Genomic DNA, 20,969 nt, shown 5'->3' with positions numbered 1-20,969 from the left:
GTTAAATAGTCATGTTAATATTTTTCTTATATATTTATTAGTATAAATAATTTTTAATTTATTTAATTAGATGTTTGTATAAATTTTTTAATATATAATTAGGATTTTTTTTTTTGTTAAAAACCAATGAAAAAACCAAAAACTGTATATTCATCTATTCCGATTCACAGTAAAACACAGATTAAATAGCTAATCGGATGAAATTGCCACCCCTCTACCTTACCTGCTAGAAACAGAGATGATGAAAAAAAAAAAAAACCTTAGTTCAAGCACACCAGGGCCTTGAAGCCTAGAATAGGGCCTAATTTCAATTAGTAAATAACAAAGACAATAACAAACGAGGTAACGACAATTTTACATAAGCAATGCAGTTGGAGGAATCGATCTTCAAACTTTCCAATCTAAAAAATGTTATAAGGAATGATCTGATCCTCATTAGTAACTCTCCTGTAAAGTGTTAAAATTAGGCCAACATATTCTACTCAAGACATACATTGAAGCATGCAAAACCCGCCAAAGAGTGTTTACAAGTCGCGGTGCTAAATTCTGGACCAGCGATGCACTTATTCAGAATCAGGAATCTAGAGCTGCTCTTATACCTTCCCTTCCCTTCAGTGATTTCTACAAGTTATTGTGTGTATAAAATTTTTTCAACCAGCTTTGTTGATCAGCCAATAAATGTTGGAATCCTTCCAGCTTCAGCAAGTTTTTCCTATTTATACTCCACCAGCCACAAAACCTACCAGACAATAAATCTGCTCGAGTTTACTGCAATTAGCATGTTCTAACATGCTTTGGATTCCACATCCAACCAAACCAGCCGCTTTCTCCAGTTTTGATATCTACATTTCTCCTTTTATTTTTTGCTGTGGTGCCGTGTGAAGTTTTTATTGGTGCTGAATTCTTGTAGGACTGCTGGGCACTTTCGGTCCCTGTAGATGCATCTACAATCTGATTTATCTTTTCCAACACCTCACTCATCTTGGGACGTAATTTTGGGTTTCTAACTAAGCATCGGTTGGCTATATTTGCAAGCTTGTGGGCTGACTTGAGGGTGTCTTTCTGCTCAAGCCTGGGATCAACTATTTGCTTGAATTTCTTGGCGTCTGATAGGTATGGTCTTATCCATTCCAAGAGCTTCTGCTCACTCTTGGGTCGGTTTCGATCCAAAGGGCGCCTTCCTGTAATGAGTTCATAAAGGAAGACCCCATAGCTCCAGACATCACTTTTGGATGTGAGACGTCCTGTTTGGACGTATTCAGGAGCTGCATATCCCATGGTTCCTACAACCTGATGGAAATAACCAATTGCAATTATTGCACGAGAATGAACAGTTTTAATTATAAAAAAAATGTTAACATAGTGTTAGTGCACCAACCTATGGCCAAAGCATAAAGTCTAAACTGAATTCTGAAAGGGAAAAAAAAAGAATGAAAAGCATAAATTAAAAATTCTATTCGGTTTCTGAGTTATTTAAAATGAGCCCGTTTCTTCTATCATGTATGTGGAAAAGGTTTATGCATTTCATACTTCTCAACCTCTATTGTGCATATTCCTTTGCGGCAAAACCCAGACTCCCTAAGACACGCTAGTACTCAGAACTAAAAGCATCCTAATCACAAGAAAGAATAAAAAGAAGAAACACGCTTAAGCAGCTCTGATGCGCACTATTAAACAAGCAAGCATTTAAATGAACAATTTCCAAATAGCTGTTCCATTATCTTTGGAATAGCCAGGTTTAATATATTTTATTCTGTTAGATGAGCTTATCAAGTACACTGAAAGCAGTAAAATAAGGCTAGGTTTGGGTCCTGGAGCTTGATAGTAAGCCGATTTCCATCTATATGAGCCTTTTAAACTGCATAATGCCTAGAATGCAAAGTACTCAAATCCATGCAATCACTTTATTCCAGTTATCCGCATATTGTGTTGAGATCAATAAAACTAAATAAACCCGAAATCCCACAGGAGATAAGGAAAACTGTATGATTTTCAACTGTCATATTGATGCAGCTTTCAAAGGGATAGTTGGGTGATCAAAAGCAGACCCAGAGAAGATAATTGACCACACAAGAAATATGCAGAATATATATGCAACATAATTCAAGATTCTATTCCGGTAATTAGCTCAGTAGTGATGAAATTTTAGGAGATTTCAAAGAGTAAATCCCATCCAGATATTGAATAAAGGTTCATTTCTAGCATGCTAAAAGTAAGCACCAATTGGTGAAATGGATATCAAGTATTAATTAGATCACATTGCCTGAACATACCGCAGTTGAAACATGAGTCAATCCTTCAGAAGGTCCTAGCCTTGCCAACCCAAAATCTGATAGCTTGGCATTCCACTGCTCATCTAAAAGAATGTTTGATGATTTGAAATCCCTGAAGATGATCTATGACAGTCAATTAAAAAAAAAAAAACAGTCAGCATTATTAATTAGGCTTGATAGCTTAACCACATATAACAGATTACCACAAACTTTAATTAATTGTTCACAATTGACTTTATGCAGAAATCCCTCACCCGCAACCACGTTTAGGCTCTCTTTTTTTTTCTTTTACAGGGAATAAAAAACTACAGAATTTTAGAAAAAAAAGCAAGCTACAAGAACAATGTTTGGGGAGATGGGGAATGAAATGCAACCTTGAGAAAAATGAAGCATTTCCACAGGGGGCTGCCAAATCTTAGGTGCACTGAAAGGGAAATTTGAAGCACCATACCTGAAAATCCATTTCTTCATGTAGATACTTTAAGCCACGAGCAGCATCTTGGGCTATCCTCAGTCTCATGGCCCATGGAAGAGGTTTATCTGATCGGATGGATAAATGGTCCTCAACACTTCCCTTAGGCATAAATTCATATATTAGAAGCCGCTGCATTCCTCTTTCATCTTCATCCGCACAGTAACCAACTAATTTGACAAGGTTTGGATGCTCGACTACTCCAAGAACATTTACTTCGGTGATCCATTCTTTGTGCCCCTGCCAGCCAAATGGTGTGAGCTAAGATTAAGACTTCTTAAAACACAAGTATAAATGCAAGACTGTCATCAGCTCAACAAAGCATCTTTCTGAAAACTGTGGGCAAATCTTGAAATAGATTTTTGTTCTAGCAATGGAGATACCTTTGAAAGTATAGCAAAATAAATATCTTCCACAATTCAATCAATGACATTAAAAACTAGTGTTGACATGAGGAATAAGACTTGCCTGCATCCCTCTTTTACCCAGCTGTTTCACAGCAATTTCAAGCTTTGTAGTTGGATCCTCGGTGCTCTTAATAGATCCTTTATAAACACAACCGAATCCACCTTCTCCAATCATGACAGAACGGCTAAAATTCTTGGTAGCTGACTTAAGCTCAGAAACTGTGAACACTCTGAGATTGCTGGGCCTTTGAGACATGCTAGGAAGTGAGGGCCTAACCATGGACTCTGTGCTGGTACCAGGGACATTTTGAGAATTCAATTCAGAACCAGATCTTCCTATTTCACGATCAGCACCTGGAAAATTCACAGATTGAACAGAGACTGACTTTGGAGTTTTTGGTTCATCCGTCTTGTCTCCACTGTAGAATGAAAAGCACTTCATTGCCCACAACGAATGCGCGTGGATAAATCTGGTTGTCACGAATTCAGGAGCAAAAGAAAGAAAGCCTTGATAAGATGCAGCAACCTAAAAACTCAACAACAACAGTGTTCATTAGAAATTTGTCAACAAAATAGAATGCAAAAGGAAAGTATAAAAACAAAAGCTGCACAAAATATGATGTTCATTCTCAGGATACAGTGGATCAGATCATTAGCAATAGTTGGAACTCAAAATTCTCTCTTTGCATATTTTTGTGAGGTTAAATTTGAAAACCAGCCAGAAGCACCCGCAAGATTGATTCGTGCCAAAAAAAGTTAATAAAAAACGAAGAAAGAAGAAGGAGAAAGAAAAAGGACGGGACAGAGAGACAGTGCTTGTGGTTCACTTTTTGCCGGATTCAGGAAATTGATAGCCAACAAGATTTCCCAAGTTCATGCAGCATAAGCAAAATAGAAAACAAGAATAACCTATACGAAATTAAAAGGCATGAACAAGTCAATAACTACTGGCTCAATACTGTCTGCTTTCTTTTGATAATTTCTGTCGAGATGTTTACTGTTCTCATTCTCCCAGTTCCAATTCAATAAATTCAAAATCAAGTGAGACTGAAATCAAGAAATCAAAATTAATATTGATACTGATACAATCAATTGACACACACAATCTCTCTACCTGTAGCAAAACAGCAGGACCATCCAAATTGGCAGCAAGATAAAGGTGCAAAATCCTGGAGAAGCAGGCAAACCTCACCTTCAAATCTTCCTAAACGGGATTGCTTAACCTCAGTTCCCAAACGAGTAATTTGAGAAGAGACCCTTCAGTCAATGTCCCCAAAAGACCTTAATAAACTAATTATTTAGATCAAAAGGCCTCAAGAAACTAGTGAAAGTCTGCAGTCTATAGTCTACACACGGCACCTTGGTGTGGAAGTCAGCTTGCCCCAAAAAAAGCAAAAGGGACCCCATGTCATTGTTAAATAATAGTATTTAATTAGATACGAAGACATGACAACCTTGAAAATCCAATTCTTGCTTGCTCTGTGGATGTGAAAAGAGTAGTGGGGTATTACATGAAGACGGAGGGAGGGAGGACATTGTCGTAACTTGCAAGTCTTTTGTGGGGCATGGGTATGAGTCATCTAAGTCAAGTCGGTTTAGGATGGAATTGGCACCCATTAAACAAGCTTACCTCTTCTTTCAGTCTACATTCCACATTCCACGTTTGATTATGGAGTGACTCATTAAATTAAATTAAATTAATAAAAACAAAAACTAAGGGAGTGGGAAGATCTATTACTAAAACTCTCCTGGAGTTTGTTTTTATATTTTGAAAATATTTTTAAAAAATTATTTATTTTAAATTAATTTCTTTAATATTTTTAAATGTTTTGATATATTAATATAAAAATATTTTTTAAAAAATATTTTAATATATTTTTAAATAAAAAACTTAAAAAAACAATAGTTACAACGATTTTAAACATCCTTTGAAACTCATAACACCATATTAGAATAATATTAAAATGAACTTATCGCTATCCAAAGACCTTTAAGCAAGAATTTAGAGGTAAAATTATTATTTTATCATTATTTAATGTTATTTATAAATTGCTGAATGGTTGATTAGCTTTTTCAATTTTTTAAAAAGTTAAATTTATAAAACACTTTGGAGATAAAAAAATAAATGGCTTGATCCAAAACTTTTATGCCTTTTTTTCATTTTTTATCAAAGTTAAATCCCTTAATTACTCTGATTCAAGATTAATAAAATTATCTTACAAATTTATTTATTTTTTGTTCATCGTGATTTTTTTTTGTTAAAAGTCAAGTTATTCAAGGGCATTTTGTGTTCTAATAAATGTGAAAAAAAAGAAGAAATTGTAGCCTAAAATGATTTATTAGCCTCCGCCGGGATTCAAACTACGTGCCTCAAAAGTCATGTCAGTCGTTAACTACAAAGCTACAACAGTAAGCTTGTAACCAAATGACTAAATTAATATATTAACATGGTTAATTATTGACCACTAAGTGACGAAGCATGCTCCCAAACGACTAAATAATGTATTAAAATGGTTAATTGTTCATATGAACAATTGAACCAAACCCACTCATCTTAGTTGTATGGATATTCATTTGGTCAAGTATTTCAAGTTCAATGCCTCTTTTTGCATGTGAATTGCACAAAATGTAAGATTATTATATTATTAGACTACAAACTAAATGGGACCAATGTATAAAATATTATAACTACATTCTTTAATTTTTTTATTTGGTCCTTAACGTTATCACAGTAGTTCAATTTGGTCCTTGTAGTGTTTTATTTTATATCTCTAATCCTTGTACTTTTAGGTATTTATGTTTTGATACTAAAACTTTATCCTTTTCACATCTCAATCACTTGATATTGAGGAGACATAAAAAGTTGTTGGAAAAAAAAAAAGAGATAGAAAGATTCAACCTTTACGCATTATAGCCATAAAAAAAAAAATTAATAATGATATTAATGGGTTCGTTTCATTTATTTTGCCCTTGATTTTTTAATATATTTTTAAAATTAAATTCTATTTAGAAAAATGAGCACAGTTATATTTAAAAAATCAACCATTATGTCATTTTATTTAAATAATATTAGAGTTTTTTATGGTAATATTTGCAACTGGCTTGTGAATAATTATATATTAATCTATTCAATTACAAAAAATGGCACGTGAATATTTCATTGAGAATTAAATATATGTTTTATTACTGTAAATTTTTATATAGTATTTATGAATCAATTACTCTTTTATTTATTTTTACAAGGAGACGCATGAAAATTATCAAGACATTCATTTTTTTATATTTTTTTCCTTGAAACTTGCTTCTGTATCGTTTTTTGAATAATTATTTTTAAAAAACATACTTCAAATAAAAAAGACATGTTCTTGTGAAAATAAAAAATAAATGAATACATTTTTTTGTCATGAATTTAAATTACTGGAATTCATGTGAATATATATTTTAATGACCTTGAGTTTGAGTTGAAAAAAACATATTGTTAATAAAAAATACATGTTTTCTCAAAAAATAAAAATAAATGTGTAAATAAGAAACGATGATTTTGATTTTTTTTTCCTTCAAAATTTAAAACATTCTAACTCTTTTCAATTGTAGAAAAATTAAATGAAAAATTAGCTTCGAAAATAATCCCACTGTCATTTCTCTTTTCTCTATTTCATAATTACTGCGCATATGTTACCATTAACTACCATAGCTATACAAAGCCCGTGCCTGTAAAATATTTGCAAATCTATCTCTTGCTAGTAACTAAGAAAATTAACCTTTTATTTTAGTCTTTGATTTACATTCACAGTAACTAAGAAAATTAACCTTTTATTTTATATTTACATTCATAACTCTTTTTACTATTTATCAATTCTTTTATTTTTGAATTTATTATAACTAGTATTATAAACTAAAACAGATAGGCATTTTCATTATAGCATGTACCATTCATTACGACACAAGATAATGTGGATTGCACAAAGGGGGACAATGCAATCTTTAAATGTTTAATTTGGTCCCTATAGTTTTCAAAAAACTTCAATTTGATTCCTATTTTTTCTATTTTTTTACATGTGTGGTACTTGTAGTTTTAAGTGTTTATATTTCAATACCAGAACTTAATTTTTTTCGTGTGTTTAGTTTTTAAATATTAAAAGAGGAGAGAGAAAATCTTTTGAAATGGGAGGGAAAAAAAATTTGTTGGCCATATATAAAAAGACTGATCTCAATATTAAAAGGTTCATCTTGCAAATGAGATTTTAATGGATGTGATTTTGCTTTATAATCATGCTGGATGTTGGATAAAATAGACTAGGATTTGTAAATTTTTTATTTTTATTTAGTATGCTTTTTTATTTTTAGATTGATTAAAGGGTATTTGAAGTTGAAAATAAAATTATTGAGATTTTTATGATATTTTTAAATAAAAATAAATTGAAATTTGGATTTTAAGAATCCAAAAAACTTGGGTCTTAATTTTTAAGTCATTGGAGGTTACCAAAATATGTTATAGCAAAAATGATATGATATGTCCGCGCGCTGCCATGAATTTATAAAACAAATGCATTTAATAATGTTATAATTGTGAACCAGCACTAAATAAGTAATAGAAACTAAAGGTATAATGAAACATATATTTTATGATAGAAAAAAAAGTTGCGTTGGTGATAAAAAATTTAGAGACCGAACAAAATAATTTGTAGCAATTCACAGTATTTTGTGAAAAAAGATATAGTATTTTAACCACATGAATTAGTTTTTATGTTAATAAAAAGCAAAAAAAAATTACAAAGCTAAATTATCTATCAACTTAATATTAAAAAAAAACAAGAAAGATAATTTTGGAAAGAAAAAAACCTACGAGAAAAAAACATTTTAGTAATTGGCAATGTTTTACAAGGAAAACTACAGTGATTTCCCCAATAAAATAAAATAAAAAACTATTTAGCAAAATAGTGTAGCAATCCACAATATGTTGTGATAAAAATTACTATGCTTTTCTCATATGATCTAGCTTTATTGTAATTACAATTCTTAACCAACTCAATATTAAAAAAAAATAGACAAAGATAATTTTGGAAAAAATCATAAAAAAAACATATGAAAAAACAATGCAACAATTCACAATGTTTTTTAAAGTTAAAAAACATTATAAAGTTAAATTCTTAATCAGCTCAATATTTTAAAAAAAACAACAGGGATAATTCTAGAAAAAAATAAAAAACATGAAAAAAGAAAAAAAATCATATTGAAACACTGTAGCAATTCACAGTGTTTTGTGATAAAAGCTACAGTTTTTTCCCACATGATTTAGCCTTATTTTTTTTTTAGATTAACGTGGGTGTCCGGGCCAGCTTGCGCGCACCACGACTAATCCCACGGGCCCTGAAGTTAACGACCATGTAAGCCTCCAGTGGCCATCATATGAGCAACCAAGAACTCGAACCTGAGACCACAGAGGGAGCAAACCCCTTGATCCCAAGTCTTTACCACTTGGCCACCACCTAGATGGTTTGATTTAGCCTTATTTATAATGACTTGTGATTGTAATTTTCAAATGGCTCAATATTAAAAAAATAAAATTGATAAAAATAATTTTAATAAAATTATAAAAAAAAAACCATGTGGAGAGACATTGTAGCAATCCACAATGTTTTACATATGATTAAGTTTTATTGCAAATTTAAATTATAACCAACTCAATATTTGAAAAAAATAAAGTCAACGAAGATAATTTTGAAAAAAAATATTACAAAAAATAAAAACATGAAAGAAACTGAAAAAAAAATCATATGAGGAAAAACCGTATCAATCTATCTTATTTTGTGAGGAGAAACTTGTATTTACTTGTAATTGCAATTTTTAACAAGCTTAATATTTAAAAAATAAAATTGACAAAGAAAATTTTAGGAAAAAACATAACAAAACAGACAAAAATCATATGCGACAAAACACTGTATCAATCCACAGTAATTTGCGGGGGGAGTCAAAGTGTTTTCGTCACATATTGCAACTGCAATTTTGAACCAATTTAATATTAAAAAATAATAATAAAAAGATAATCTTGGAGAAAAATCATCAAAAAACCATGTGGAAAAACATTGTAGCAATCAACAATGTTTTTAAGAAAAAACTTTACAAAACTAAAATATTAAAAAAAATTGACAAATAGAATTTTGTAAAATAAAAAAAAACTATGTAAGAAAAAATTGCAAAAATCCACAGTATTTTCAAGAAAAAATTACAAGTGAAATTTTTAACCAGCTCAATATTTAAAAAATAAATGAAAACAAAAATAATTTAAAAAAATAAATGAAAACAAAAGAAAGTTGAAAAAAAAAGTGATTTTGGAAAAAAAGAGAGAAAAAAAGGGAAAGCTTGGGGAAAAAAAGGAGAGCACTGTTGTAATCCATAGTGATTTTAGTGTGGAAGAACAATAAAAAATAAAATTAACAAAGATAATTTTAAAAACAATATAACAAGATAGAAAAAAATAATATTGGGAAAAAACTATAGCAATTCATAGTAATTTGCAAGGAAAGTCATAATGTTTTCGTCACATATTATAATTGTAATTTTTAATTAGTTTAATATTAAAAAATAAAATAAAAAAAGATAATTTCAGAGAAAATCATAAAAAAATTATGCGGAGAAACATTATAGCAACCAATAATATATTAAATAAAAAATAAAAAATTAAAAAAATCCACAAATATAATGTTGTAAAATAAAAAATAAAATAAAAAACTATGTGAGAAAATACTATAGAAATCCATAGTATTTTAAAGAAAAAAAATTACAAAGTAAAATTTTTAACTAGTTTAATATTTAAAAAATAAAATGAATAAAAATAATTTTAAAAAAACAAAAAAAAAGAAAACAAAAGAAAGTTGAAAAAAAAGGAAAGTGATTTTGGAAAAAAAGAGAAAAAAAGAGAAAAGAGAAAAGTTAAGAAAAAAAAATCATTGTGGATTACTTTTGTAATCCATAATTATTTTAGTGTGCATAAACAATTATTTTCCTATACCATTTATAATATCACTAGATTCTATGCCCGCGCAATGCCGCGAGTTTATAGTATGCTTGTGCGTTGTTATGGGTTTGTTAAAAAAATTATATTAAAAAAATATATGAAGAAAAACTATTACAATTCATAATATTTTCAAGAAAAAAACCACAAAGATAAATTTACAATCAACTTAGTATATAAAAAATAACATGAACAAATTTTTTTTTAAAAAAAATCATAACAAAAAAATCATGTGGGGGACATTATAGAAATCCACGATGTTTTAAAGAAAAAAAAACAAAGTTAAATTCTCAACCAGTTTAATATGAAAAAAATAAAATTAACAAAAACAAAAGAAAAAAAATCATACAGGAAGGCATTGTAGCAATCTATAGTGTTTCATGAGGAAATCTATAGCTGTAATTCTCAATTAGCTAAATATTAAAAATAATAAAATTGATAAAGATAATTTTAAAAAAATCATAACAAAAAAAATCATGTGAGGAAACATTTAAGCAATTAATAATATTTTTTTATAAAAAAATTACAAAGCTAAATTTTTAATCAACTTAATATGAAAAAAATAAAATTGACAAAGATAATTATAAAAAAAATCATAAAAAAATCATGTGGAAAAATATTATAACAATGCATAGTGTTTTCAAGAAAAATATTATAGCAATGCATAGTGTTTTCAAGAAAAAAAACTGCAAAATTAAACTTTCAACCACCTCCGTATTAAAAAAAATAAAATCAATAAAAACAATTATAAAAAAAAAGACAATTTTGAAAATAAAATAAAATAAAAAATAGAAAAAAACATGTGGGAAAAGTTAAAGCTGAATTCTCAATCAGCTCAATATTAAAAAAAATTAACAAAAATAATTTAAAAAAAATATGTAAAGCAACATTGTAGTAAAATAAAATCATGTAGAGAAACATTATAACAATCTATAATATTTTAAATAAAAAAACCTATAAAGTAAAATTTTCAATCAGCTCGATATGAAAAAAAATAAAATTGATGAAGACTATTTAAAAAAATTAAAAAAGAAAAAGAAAAAATTATATAGGCAAATATTATAGTAATTTATAATGTTTTTTAAAAAAACTATAATACTAATTTTTTAAACAGTTTAATATTAAAAAAATTGGTAAAAATAATTTAAAAAAAATACAAAAATAAAAGACAATCTCGAAAAAAAACATATAAATTCTGAAAAAAAAAAGAAAAAAAACATGTGGCATGGGGAAGCTACAGTAGTTTCCCCACGCCATTTAAAGTATTAGTTAATATAATAGTATAGAAAACAGTGATTTTTTCTTATCATTCAGAGTATAGAAAACAGTTATTGTTTTATTTTAAAAAAACTCTGGCATCGCCTTTTTAAAAAAGGGCACGTGGCTTGCATTTATAAGCCCAGACAAGCCGTGAGTCTTTTTTCTTTTGGGTCAAGCACTTCATGTTCATTTACATTGCCCTTAAAAATTGATTATATATATATATATATATGTATGTATATGTATATTTATTTATAATAAAATTATTTTTGGATAAATAATTACAATGATATTTTTTAAATAATTAAATTATGTCATTATCTCTAAAATAAAAGTCAAGTTTTTTTATGATAATATTTGCAATTACTTTATGAATAATCATATAGGAATCTTATATGCAATTTTTTTTAAAAGAAAAAATATACATTGATATTCAATGAAAATAGAATATATATTTTGTTATTTTTTAGTATGAATTTTAACATGGTTTTCACAAATTAATTACTTTTTTATTTTATTTTTTTCATACAAACACATAAAATTTTTAAATATATAATTTTTTTTATTGTTATCGATTCTTGCCTTTTACATCATGATAGAATCTTATTTTAAAAAACATGTTTTTTTAAATAAAAAATAATGCATAATTAAAAAAGGATTTTGACTCAAAAAATATATTTTTTATCATGATTTTACATTACATAGAATTCTTGCGAATATTTATTTTAATTACATTAGTTTTTTATTAAAAAAATAATGTTGTTAATGAAAAATACTTGTTTCATCAAAATAAGAGAATAAATGCATAGGTAAGAAATGAGGATTTTGACTAAACAAATAAATTTTTTCTCTAATTTTTAAATCTTTGAAATTGTTTTAAATATTTATTTTAATAATTATAGGATACAATAAAAATTGATTCTGCTTCGCTCTTTCCTTTAGTTAACAAGTTATTGTATCCATGTCATCATAAGATTCTATGAAGCCTTCATAGCAAACACTTATAAAATATTTATATGTTCATTTATTATCAACTATGGGGATTCTATTCTTAATTATATATTTTTGAATTTATTGTACTATTATTTTATTTTACTGATATAATGGAAAATAAAAATAATATTAAAAAAAAATAATAATATTAAAGATGTTTGAGAGTATGATTGTGATTGTATTTTAAAGTATTTTTTATTTAAAAATATATTAAAATAATATTTTTTTATTTTTTTAAAAATTATTTTTAACATTACTGTACTAAAATAATTTTAAATTATTAAAATATATTAATTTAAAATAAAATTTTTTAAATTTTTAAAAAATATTTTTAAAATATAAAAGCAGTTTCGAGTACCAATACATGGCACTGTCTTCACCTTTTTAGGCGCTCACTTCTCCCCGCCATTTGTTGATCCCTAGAACCAAGGACTCCCTTTCAAATTCCAACCCAAACAACTCACTCAGTTGCTTCTGACCCTGAAATCTTCTCTCTCTTCTCTTCATTGCCGCCACCATCAACCTCCATTGTTTTCTAACATTCCACTCTCATTCTCGAGCTCCCATTGGATTGGATGGTCTTTTTACTGATAAGATTCTTATTTTTTTTTTTTCCAATTCTTGCCATATATTCTTGTTCCATCAAGGTTTATAATTTTCCATCATAAAGGATGCCATAATTGATCCCCAATGGATTAGTCCAAATTTGAGTGCTCAAAGAAATTGGAATGTGGGTTCTTAATTAGTGTCATTAGGTGGTCTTTCCAAAATTTGTAGTTTGGGGACCTACAAAGACTTGTGGAAATGAGTGCACTGAAGATCAGTAGTATTTGTCCGGTGTCACGTTTTCTATTGTTTCTTATTGTTGTTTTCAATCTATTACCAAATGCATTTTGTGTTGATGGGGATGATTATAGCCAAACAGGCAACCCAGCATTGCTTCCTGTTATTACTGACATGATCTACAAAAGGCTTTCAAATCTCTCTGTAGTGTTCGGTGATGATATAATGGACAGTCTGAGCTTTTGCATCAAGAATGTGTGAGAACTGTTTCTTTTCATATCTAGCTTTGCTTTGCCTTTTCTTTTCATATCTAGTTTGCCTTGCCTTTTCTTTTCATATCTAGCTTTGCTTTGCTTTAATTTATTTATTTATCTTTTTTTTTTATAGTGAATTCCTTGACTTTCAGGAAAGCTGATTGGAAAAGAGCATTCGATTTTGAAGGAGACTTGGATTTCATAACTAATTGTATCAAGAAGATTAAGGGTATGACCATTCAGACTATTCATTGCCGTGATGCTTTCTATATGGATAAATAATGCAACAATGACATATGAAGCTTCACAATTTTGACATTTTCAAAGATTTATGCCATCATTATTCAAAGAAGGGGGGACAAAAACACTGTTTTGGTCTGTTTGGAGAAGTGAAAGTTGCAAATGAAAAATGCATCAGCTTCTTGTAAGAAATTGAACGAAGGTGTTGCATGAAAATGAACGTCATATCCCCCAGAAATGACCAACTTGCCATTCAGAAAAAACTACACCAAGTCACATATGACGATGAGATGCTTGGATGCTTTGCTTGCCAAATTTATGGTGGACTACAGGATGATAGACATAGTCCATTGGAAACAAACATTTCAAGTTTATTTTGTTGAGGGTTCCTTCGCTGCGCTGACAAATTTTGTATGCTCGTATTTGTTTGCCTAGTTTCTCATGATGGTTTGTGATTCACTGAACAGGAGATATCACTCTGAGATTGTGTACAGCAGCAGAAATCAAATTCTACTTCGGTAGTCTCTTTGGGCAGGGGACAACAGATCAGACTCACTATTTAAAACCAAATAAGAACTGCAATTTATCCTCGTGGCCTAATGGGTGCGAACCAGGATGGGGTTGCGGTGCTAATCCAAATCAGAAAATCGATCTCTATAATTCGAAGGACATGCCTTTAAGGACTCGTGACTGTCAACCGTGTTGTGAGGGATTTTTCTGTCCCCGAGGTCTTACCTGCATGATACGTGAGTACAGTTGCCACTGCTGTTTTTGCAATGTACAATTATACATGTCCGTGATCTTCCAGTGCCCCTTTCTTATTGTTCTTGTGGTCTTGTAAATTCAGCTTGCCCATTAGGTTCTTATTGTCCATCCGCAAAGCTTAATAAAACTACCGGAATGTGTACCCCGTAAGTTCTTATTTCTGTCCTTGAAATCCTTTTCTCTTCGTCTGCCAAATCTTTTGTGGTTTTTCATAGAGCGTAGTATTTATTGGTAGAGAAATTTTGCAGTTATGGTTACCAAATACCCCCTGGACATCCAAATCATACTTGTGGTGGTGCAGATGCATGGGCTCCTGTTGCGATGAGTAGTGAAATTTTCTGTGCACCAGGATCATACTGCCCAAGAACAACGCTTAAAGTTCCTTGCAGTAGTGGGTATTGTTTTCTTTATCCCAAAACTCAATGTATTTAATCGCTCACAACATGAATCTGTTGCTAGATCATGTTAAGCTTGAATCTCATTTGATGGTGCACCATTGTAGTGCTTAGCATCACTAACTAATCTTTTGTATCATGAATACAGACATTACTGCAGGATGGGCTCCACTTCTCAAATATGTAAGTTTTTGGTTATTTCTGGTGATATGGAAACTTGTGATGTTTTAGAATTCAGTGCTGAAGAAAAAGGATTCTAGCTTTTCAAGTCTTCCCAGTCCTAGTAGTCTGCGAATCATGATGTTTGGCAGAACCAACGAGATCTCATAGTCAAATCTCAGTAAGAGGAAGCAAGCATAACGATGGAAGTAGATCATATCTTCTAGATACTTCTCATTTAGTAAATTTATCGATTTTGAATATAACAAAAATTACAAGGTTGTAATTTTCTTCTTACCACAAAATTTTCTGATAGTTAGATGCTTAAGTAAGAACCACGAAACATTGTGCATCGACCTAATCAGTATATATACCACTCTAAGACAGTTTGAAGCACCACACCTTATACCAGCTCCTGCTTGCAGATACTTTTTATCATCCTCCAGAACTCACTGTTATTTATTTTTGCTACACCATGCATCTCAGAAAAATTTACTCGTTTATTTTTACTTGCAAGGCAAGATGAATATTTGACTACAAGATTTTGTTGGATCATTTTGCAGCGTGCTTCAAGTTAGTTACATGCCATCCTAATACTGCAAACCAAAACCTTCATGCATACGGAATCATGCTTATTGTAAGTTATCCTCATTTAGTCTTAGAAAAGAAATTTGATTGCAGAATAAAAAATTTCTGAATTGTGGATTTGAACTTATATTTGCTTTTGATACCATGTCATTCAGAATTGGCTTTGGGGGGACTTTATTTCATTGCTCTTTTAACTTACACCGATGAATCTTGAAAACTCTTTACTACAAAAAAAAGAAAAAGAAGGTCCTCCATAATGAAATTTAGCATCCCCTTTCAAAATACTTGTTGATCATTCCTTGTGGATTAACTGGATCCGCCAGTATCTGACATTGTTCACTTGCCTGTGCAGGCTGCTGTGACTACTCTTCTTCTCATCATTGTTAACTGCTCTGACCAGGCTCTCACTACACGAGAAAAAAGAGCAGCTAAATCCAGAGAAGCCGCAGCAAGGCAAGCACGAGAAACTGCACAAGCACGTGAAAGGTGGAAAGTTGCAAAAAATGTTGCCAAGAAAGGGGGATCCGGGCTGCAAGCACAATTGTCCAAGACATTTTCTCGCAGAACATCTGGATTTAAAGCAGAGCAGCCAAAGGTTTCAGATGTGGGTAAATCTCAAACTGAGGCTGCTTTGTTACCACCTATGCCTTCAGGTAGTGCAAGTACATCATCCGAGAAAGCAAAGAAAAAAGAACCAAGCACCCTTACAAAAATGATGCATGCTCTTGAAGATGATCCTGATGGTCAGGAAGGATTTAAATTGGAGATTGGAGACAAAAATATAAAAAAGCAAATACCGAAGGGTAAACAATTGCATTCTCACACCCAAAATTTCAAGTATGCATATGGTCAGATTGAGAAGGAGAAAGCTATGCAGCAGGACCAAAAGAACCTGACTTTCTCAGGAATAATTTCAATGGCTACTGATACTGATGTCAAGACCAGGCCTGTGATTGAGGTTGCATTTAAGGATTTAACCCTCACGTTGAAAGGAAAAAAGAAACATCTGATCAGGTGTGTCACTGGGAAAATCATGCCTGGCAGAGTTTCTGCTGTCATGGGACCATCTGGAGCTGGCAAGACTACTTTTCTTTCTGCTTTGGCAGGAAAAGCAACTGGATGCACCATGACAGGCTCAATTCTCATAAATGGGAAGAATGAATCAATCCATTCATATAAGAAAATTATTGGTTTTGTTCCACAAGATGACATTGTTCATGGGAACCTTACAGTGGAAGAAAATCTGCGATTCAGTGCAAGGTGCCGGTAAGCAACATCTAACAGTTTTTGCTAATGTATTCATTATTACTCGTGTATTTTCCCATTTCCTTTCCTAAGTGCAAGTAATTATTGTTTCTACATGGAGAAATATAAAGAGGACAGTAGCATATATAAGCAAAACCATTCTGCTCATGGTTTCATAACTGTAACTCAACTCAACAATTACATCTGCAATTTTCAGATCTGGAGAATGATGCAATTTTCTTTTCCCACGTAAAAATATGTAATTTAATGTTGATCCAGTTTTATCTGTTGTTTTTGGTTAATGTTTTTCCTCTCAAATCTGGTTTAATGAACTCAAAAAACTCTTGAAATTATGCTTAATTTTGATAGCCAGCTCCCAGTCTATTAACTTGGCATCACAAACATTCATCAACTTTTCAACTTTCTCGCTGAACATCTTCCCTTAAACTGCTATTGTTCATGTGGCATCTTCCCTTCACAGTTTCTTGAATTCTCTGCTTTGCAGTTAATTTCTACTGATTCTGCTACTCCACTCTTGTTATATTTTTTCTAATATTTTTCTTGATGGGCTTCTTACTGGAGATTATCTGCCGACATGCCTAAAGCTGATAAGGTTCTGGTTATTGAAAGAGTTATTGAGGCATTGGGACTGCAGACAGTGAGGGATTCTGTGGTTGGGACTGTGGAGAAACGAGGAATTTCTGGAGGCCAGAGAAAACGTGTGAACGTTGGGCTTGAAATGGTCATGGAACCTTCACTACTGATTTTAGATGAGCCTACATCTGGTTTGGACAGTTCATCATCACTGTTACTTATAAGAGCTCTACGACGTGAAGCACTAGAAGGGGTAAACATCTGCATGGTAGTACATCAACCAAGGTAAGTTTCTTCTCTCTCTGAAGCCAAAATGCCATAGAGATATTCCCTCCTGTAAACTATCAAATGCTTGATAATTGTATCTGGTTCTCTAATCAGTGTAGCTTGAGCAACAAAAGAAGAAAAACACAAGGTGTGACTTATAGCTGATAAACACTGCCCCTTTTTGCAGACGTTTATTCTTTCTAGTTTGTACGTAGCCTATCAGATTATTGAACTTCCACAACCCCTTAAATTTACCACAAATATACTGTTATTGAATAATATATAGTGAAGAGTAAAATGGAAGATCATATCTCGGTGTAAAGCCTTTGCAATCTGCTTCTGAGGAGAATAAAAGATTTGCTAGATAGGATACTACCAAGAGATCCCAATGCAGCCCTTTCACTTTTCTAACTTGATGTGAATGCGTAAGAAACTAGAAAGGTGATGCGACTGAATAGTAAGACAGAGAAAGGGATCATCTGAATACTTATCTACCAAGTTATATTTCAATTCTGGCCTCTTTCATGAGCCATGACAATGGTTTTTTCATTAAAAAAATGATCCAGAAATTCTCCAGATTTAATGGTTAGTTTCTTTTGATTCAGCTATGCCCTGTTCAAGATGTTTGATGATTTTATACTTCTGGCAAAAGGTGGCCTCACTGTTTATCATGGATCTGCAAAGAAAGTTGAAGAATACTTTGCTGGCTTTGGGATCACTGTACCAGAGCGTGTTACTCCTCCAGATCACTATATTGACATTCTGGAGGGTATAGTGAAAACAAACTCAAATGTGACTCATGAACAACTACCTATCAGATGGATGCTGCATAACGGGTATCCAGTTCCACCAGACATGTTGCACTATGCTGATAGCATTGGTGCAACCTCTTCTGGCTTAAACTCAAGTGCTGCGGAGTCCACAGAACAATCTTTTGCTGGGGATTTATGGGCAGATGTTGTTTCTAATGTTGAGCTTCATCGAGATCATATAGAACGCAACTATTTGAAGTCTAAGGATTTATCTAACCGAAGAACTCCTGGAGTTTCCCGTCAGTATAGATATTTTGTTGGAAGGTATGAAATCAATTATTATTTTCTATGCAATAAGCATGTGTGAGAAAAGGTTGTCTAATTCCGAGGCATTTGTTGAAGTCAACTCATATCCTCTAAAGATTATTTCATGACTAATTTGACTTCACTAGCTCTGATAATGTAAAACGATAATTCAAATGTTGGGTAGAGCTCAATTATTCCAGGCTTACAAATTAACAAGCAACTTTGCTTTGGAGGATGCAGTTTTAAGATAATCAATTTTGTTGGTCATTTCTGAAACCCCTAAATCCACAAGGTGCGTATTTAGTTAGTAAATTATGATGTGTTAAACCATTGAATATTTGCTATTTTTTACATGCAAGGGAAAAATTTAATTTTGTAGGATTTATAGGTGTTTACTCAATTAAGCTTAGTGAAGGCAAGATACCTGGTGGTTAAACTGGTATTTTGTGGTCCAAAATTCATCGATTATTTGAAAGAACACTGCATGGCTGTGCAATTTGAAGTATTTTTACACAGACATTTTATTGTACATATCATTTCTTTTCAGGATTTGCAAGCAACGACTACGAGAAGCTAGACTACAAGCAGTTGACTATTTGATTCTATTACTGGCTGGAGCCAGCTTAGGAACTCTTGCTAAAGTGGACGATGAAACATTTGGGTCCCTTGGTTATACTTACACTGTCATTGCTGTTTGTAAGTTGACAAACACAAACTCGTTAACTATGCCGTATTAGTAATGAAGTTGATATGCTCTTGATCAAGAATAAGGGGATGGGAATTTGTTTTGCATCTTCCAGGAAACTACAATCCTCTCTTTAATCTCAATCGTTTAGGAAAAGAGTTTTCTTTTGATTAAATAAATATGTTGTGCAGTGTTCTTTCTCATACATGCAATCTTCATTTCTGATTGCAGCTCTGCTATGCAAGATTGCAGCACTACGATCATTTACGCAGGATAAATTACATTACTGGAGAGAGAGTGAATCTGGAATCAGCAGTCTCGCTTATTTTTTATCAAAAGACACAATTGACCATTTCAACACAATTGTCAAGCCTCTAGTTTATTTGTCCATGTTTTATTTCTTCAACAGTCCTAGATCAACATTTGCAGACAATTATGTAGTTCTGCTTTGCCTAGTGTACTGTGTGACTGGCATAGCTTACATTTTTGCAATCTACTTTGCACCAGGTCCTGCCCAGCTGGTATGTCATAGAAGATTCCACTGATCATCTCACAGCGCATTTCAATACATGTAGTTTCTTCATTTTCTACCAAATATGCTTCAGATTCTGTTTTTACTTCATGCAGTGGTCAGTGCTTCTTCCTGTTGTCCTGACTCTTGTTGCAAGCCAGGAGCAAGATAGTATACTGGTGAGGCATTTGGGATATCTGTGCTACCCAAAGTGGGCTATGGAAGCTTTTGTTATTGCAAATGCTGAAAGGTTTGTCATTGTGCCCGTAACTTGGCTTATCTCTAACTAATTCGAACTACCCTGCCCATTTAATGTTCTCTTGCATTATGTATTCTAGATACTCCGGTGTCTGGTTGATAACTCGCTGCAACTCACTGAGGGAAAATGGCTACGATCTTGGTCATTGGGGTGTTTGTCTACAACTTCTCATTCTGACAGGCATACTCAGCCGTTTTGCAGCTTTTTTCCTGTTGGTGACCTTCCAAAAGAAGTGAGTTGGGAAATTACATATCGTTCTTTGTCCATGTTCTTAGTGTACAAATCAGAGTTGTTCAGTTTTGATACCCTTGTAGAGATCATACAAATCCTCAAAAGTGAATACAGCAGACATATAGCTAACACATTAATTAAATTAGTCTTCTAGATCAGCTGTAATGATCCAACATAAGTTCTGCAATCCTGTTGTATTTTATTTTTAGAGAAGCAGAGAGCTGATACTTTTTTTTTTCTTTCATTTTGTATGATGCAAGAATAAAAAAAAGAAAAAAAGAAAAATCAAATTTACTCGTTCCGTTTCTTAATTATTCAATACAAACACACTTTTTTTTTTCTTTCATTTTGTATGATGAAAGAATAAATAAAAAAAAAAAAATCAAATTTACTCGTTCCGTTTCTTCATTATTCAATACAAACACAAGAGCTATAAAATGGTATTTCCCCGAATAAACAACTCCAATATTTTTATGTTTTAAAAGTTTTTTTTTTAATGTATTAATATTAAAAAT

The 20,969-nt window shown here is 31.5% G+C and overlaps 2 protein-coding genes across 5 annotated transcripts; one reads left to right on the top strand and one right to left on the bottom strand.

The window, feature by feature from the left end:
- Positions 1–282: 282 nt before the first annotated feature.
- On the bottom strand, positions 283–4,664 carry LOC105121692 (probable receptor-like protein kinase At5g47070). 4 transcript variants are annotated; one of them, XM_011020419.1, is made up of 6 exons: positions 4,344–4,664; positions 4,151–4,179; positions 3,214–3,678; positions 2,725–2,985; positions 2,274–2,396; positions 283–1,290 (listed from the first exon to the last, which is right to left on the bottom strand). In XM_011020419.1, exons 2-6 carry the CDS (start codon positions 4,157–4,159, stop codon positions 775–777), a joined length of 1,374 nt encoding a protein of 457 aa, XP_011018721.1. In that variant the 5' UTR covers positions 4,160–4,179; positions 4,344–4,664; the 3' UTR covers positions 283–774. The 4 variants fall into 4 exon arrangements, with proteins under 4 accessions (XP_011018721.1, XP_011018723.1, XP_011018722.1 ...); XM_011020421.1 differs by lacking the exon at positions 4,151–4,179 and having other exon boundaries at positions 4,345–4,663; XM_011020420.1 differs by lacking the exon at positions 4,151–4,179 and having other exon boundaries at positions 4,267–4,662.
- Positions 4,665–12,935: 8,271 nt separating this feature from the next.
- NAP12 (non-intrinsic ABC protein 12) lies at positions 12,936–20,668 on the top strand. The gene is made up of 14 exons (XM_011020418.1): positions 12,936–13,460; positions 13,610–13,686; positions 14,165–14,443; positions 14,545–14,608; positions 14,711–14,857; positions 15,006–15,040; positions 15,580–15,653; positions 15,957–16,870; positions 17,432–17,728; positions 18,316–18,786; positions 19,316–19,464; positions 19,685–19,974; positions 20,081–20,214; positions 20,303–20,668. Exons 1-14 carry the CDS (start codon positions 13,225–13,227, stop codon positions 20,457–20,459), a joined length of 3,324 nt encoding a protein of 1,107 aa, XP_011018720.1. The 5' UTR covers positions 12,936–13,224; the 3' UTR covers positions 20,460–20,668.
- The last annotated feature ends 301 nt before the right edge of the window (positions 20,669–20,969 follow it).

The sequence above is a fragment of the Populus euphratica genome, unplaced genomic scaffold (genome assembly GCF_000495115.2).
Source record: "Populus euphratica unplaced genomic scaffold, PopEup_1.0 scaffold46.1, whole genome shotgun sequence".
NCBI lineage: Eukaryota > Viridiplantae > Streptophyta > Magnoliopsida > Malpighiales > Salicaceae > Populus > Populus euphratica.
Note: the sequence above shows the minus strand (reverse complement) of the source record. Positions and strands in the feature narration are given on the sequence as shown.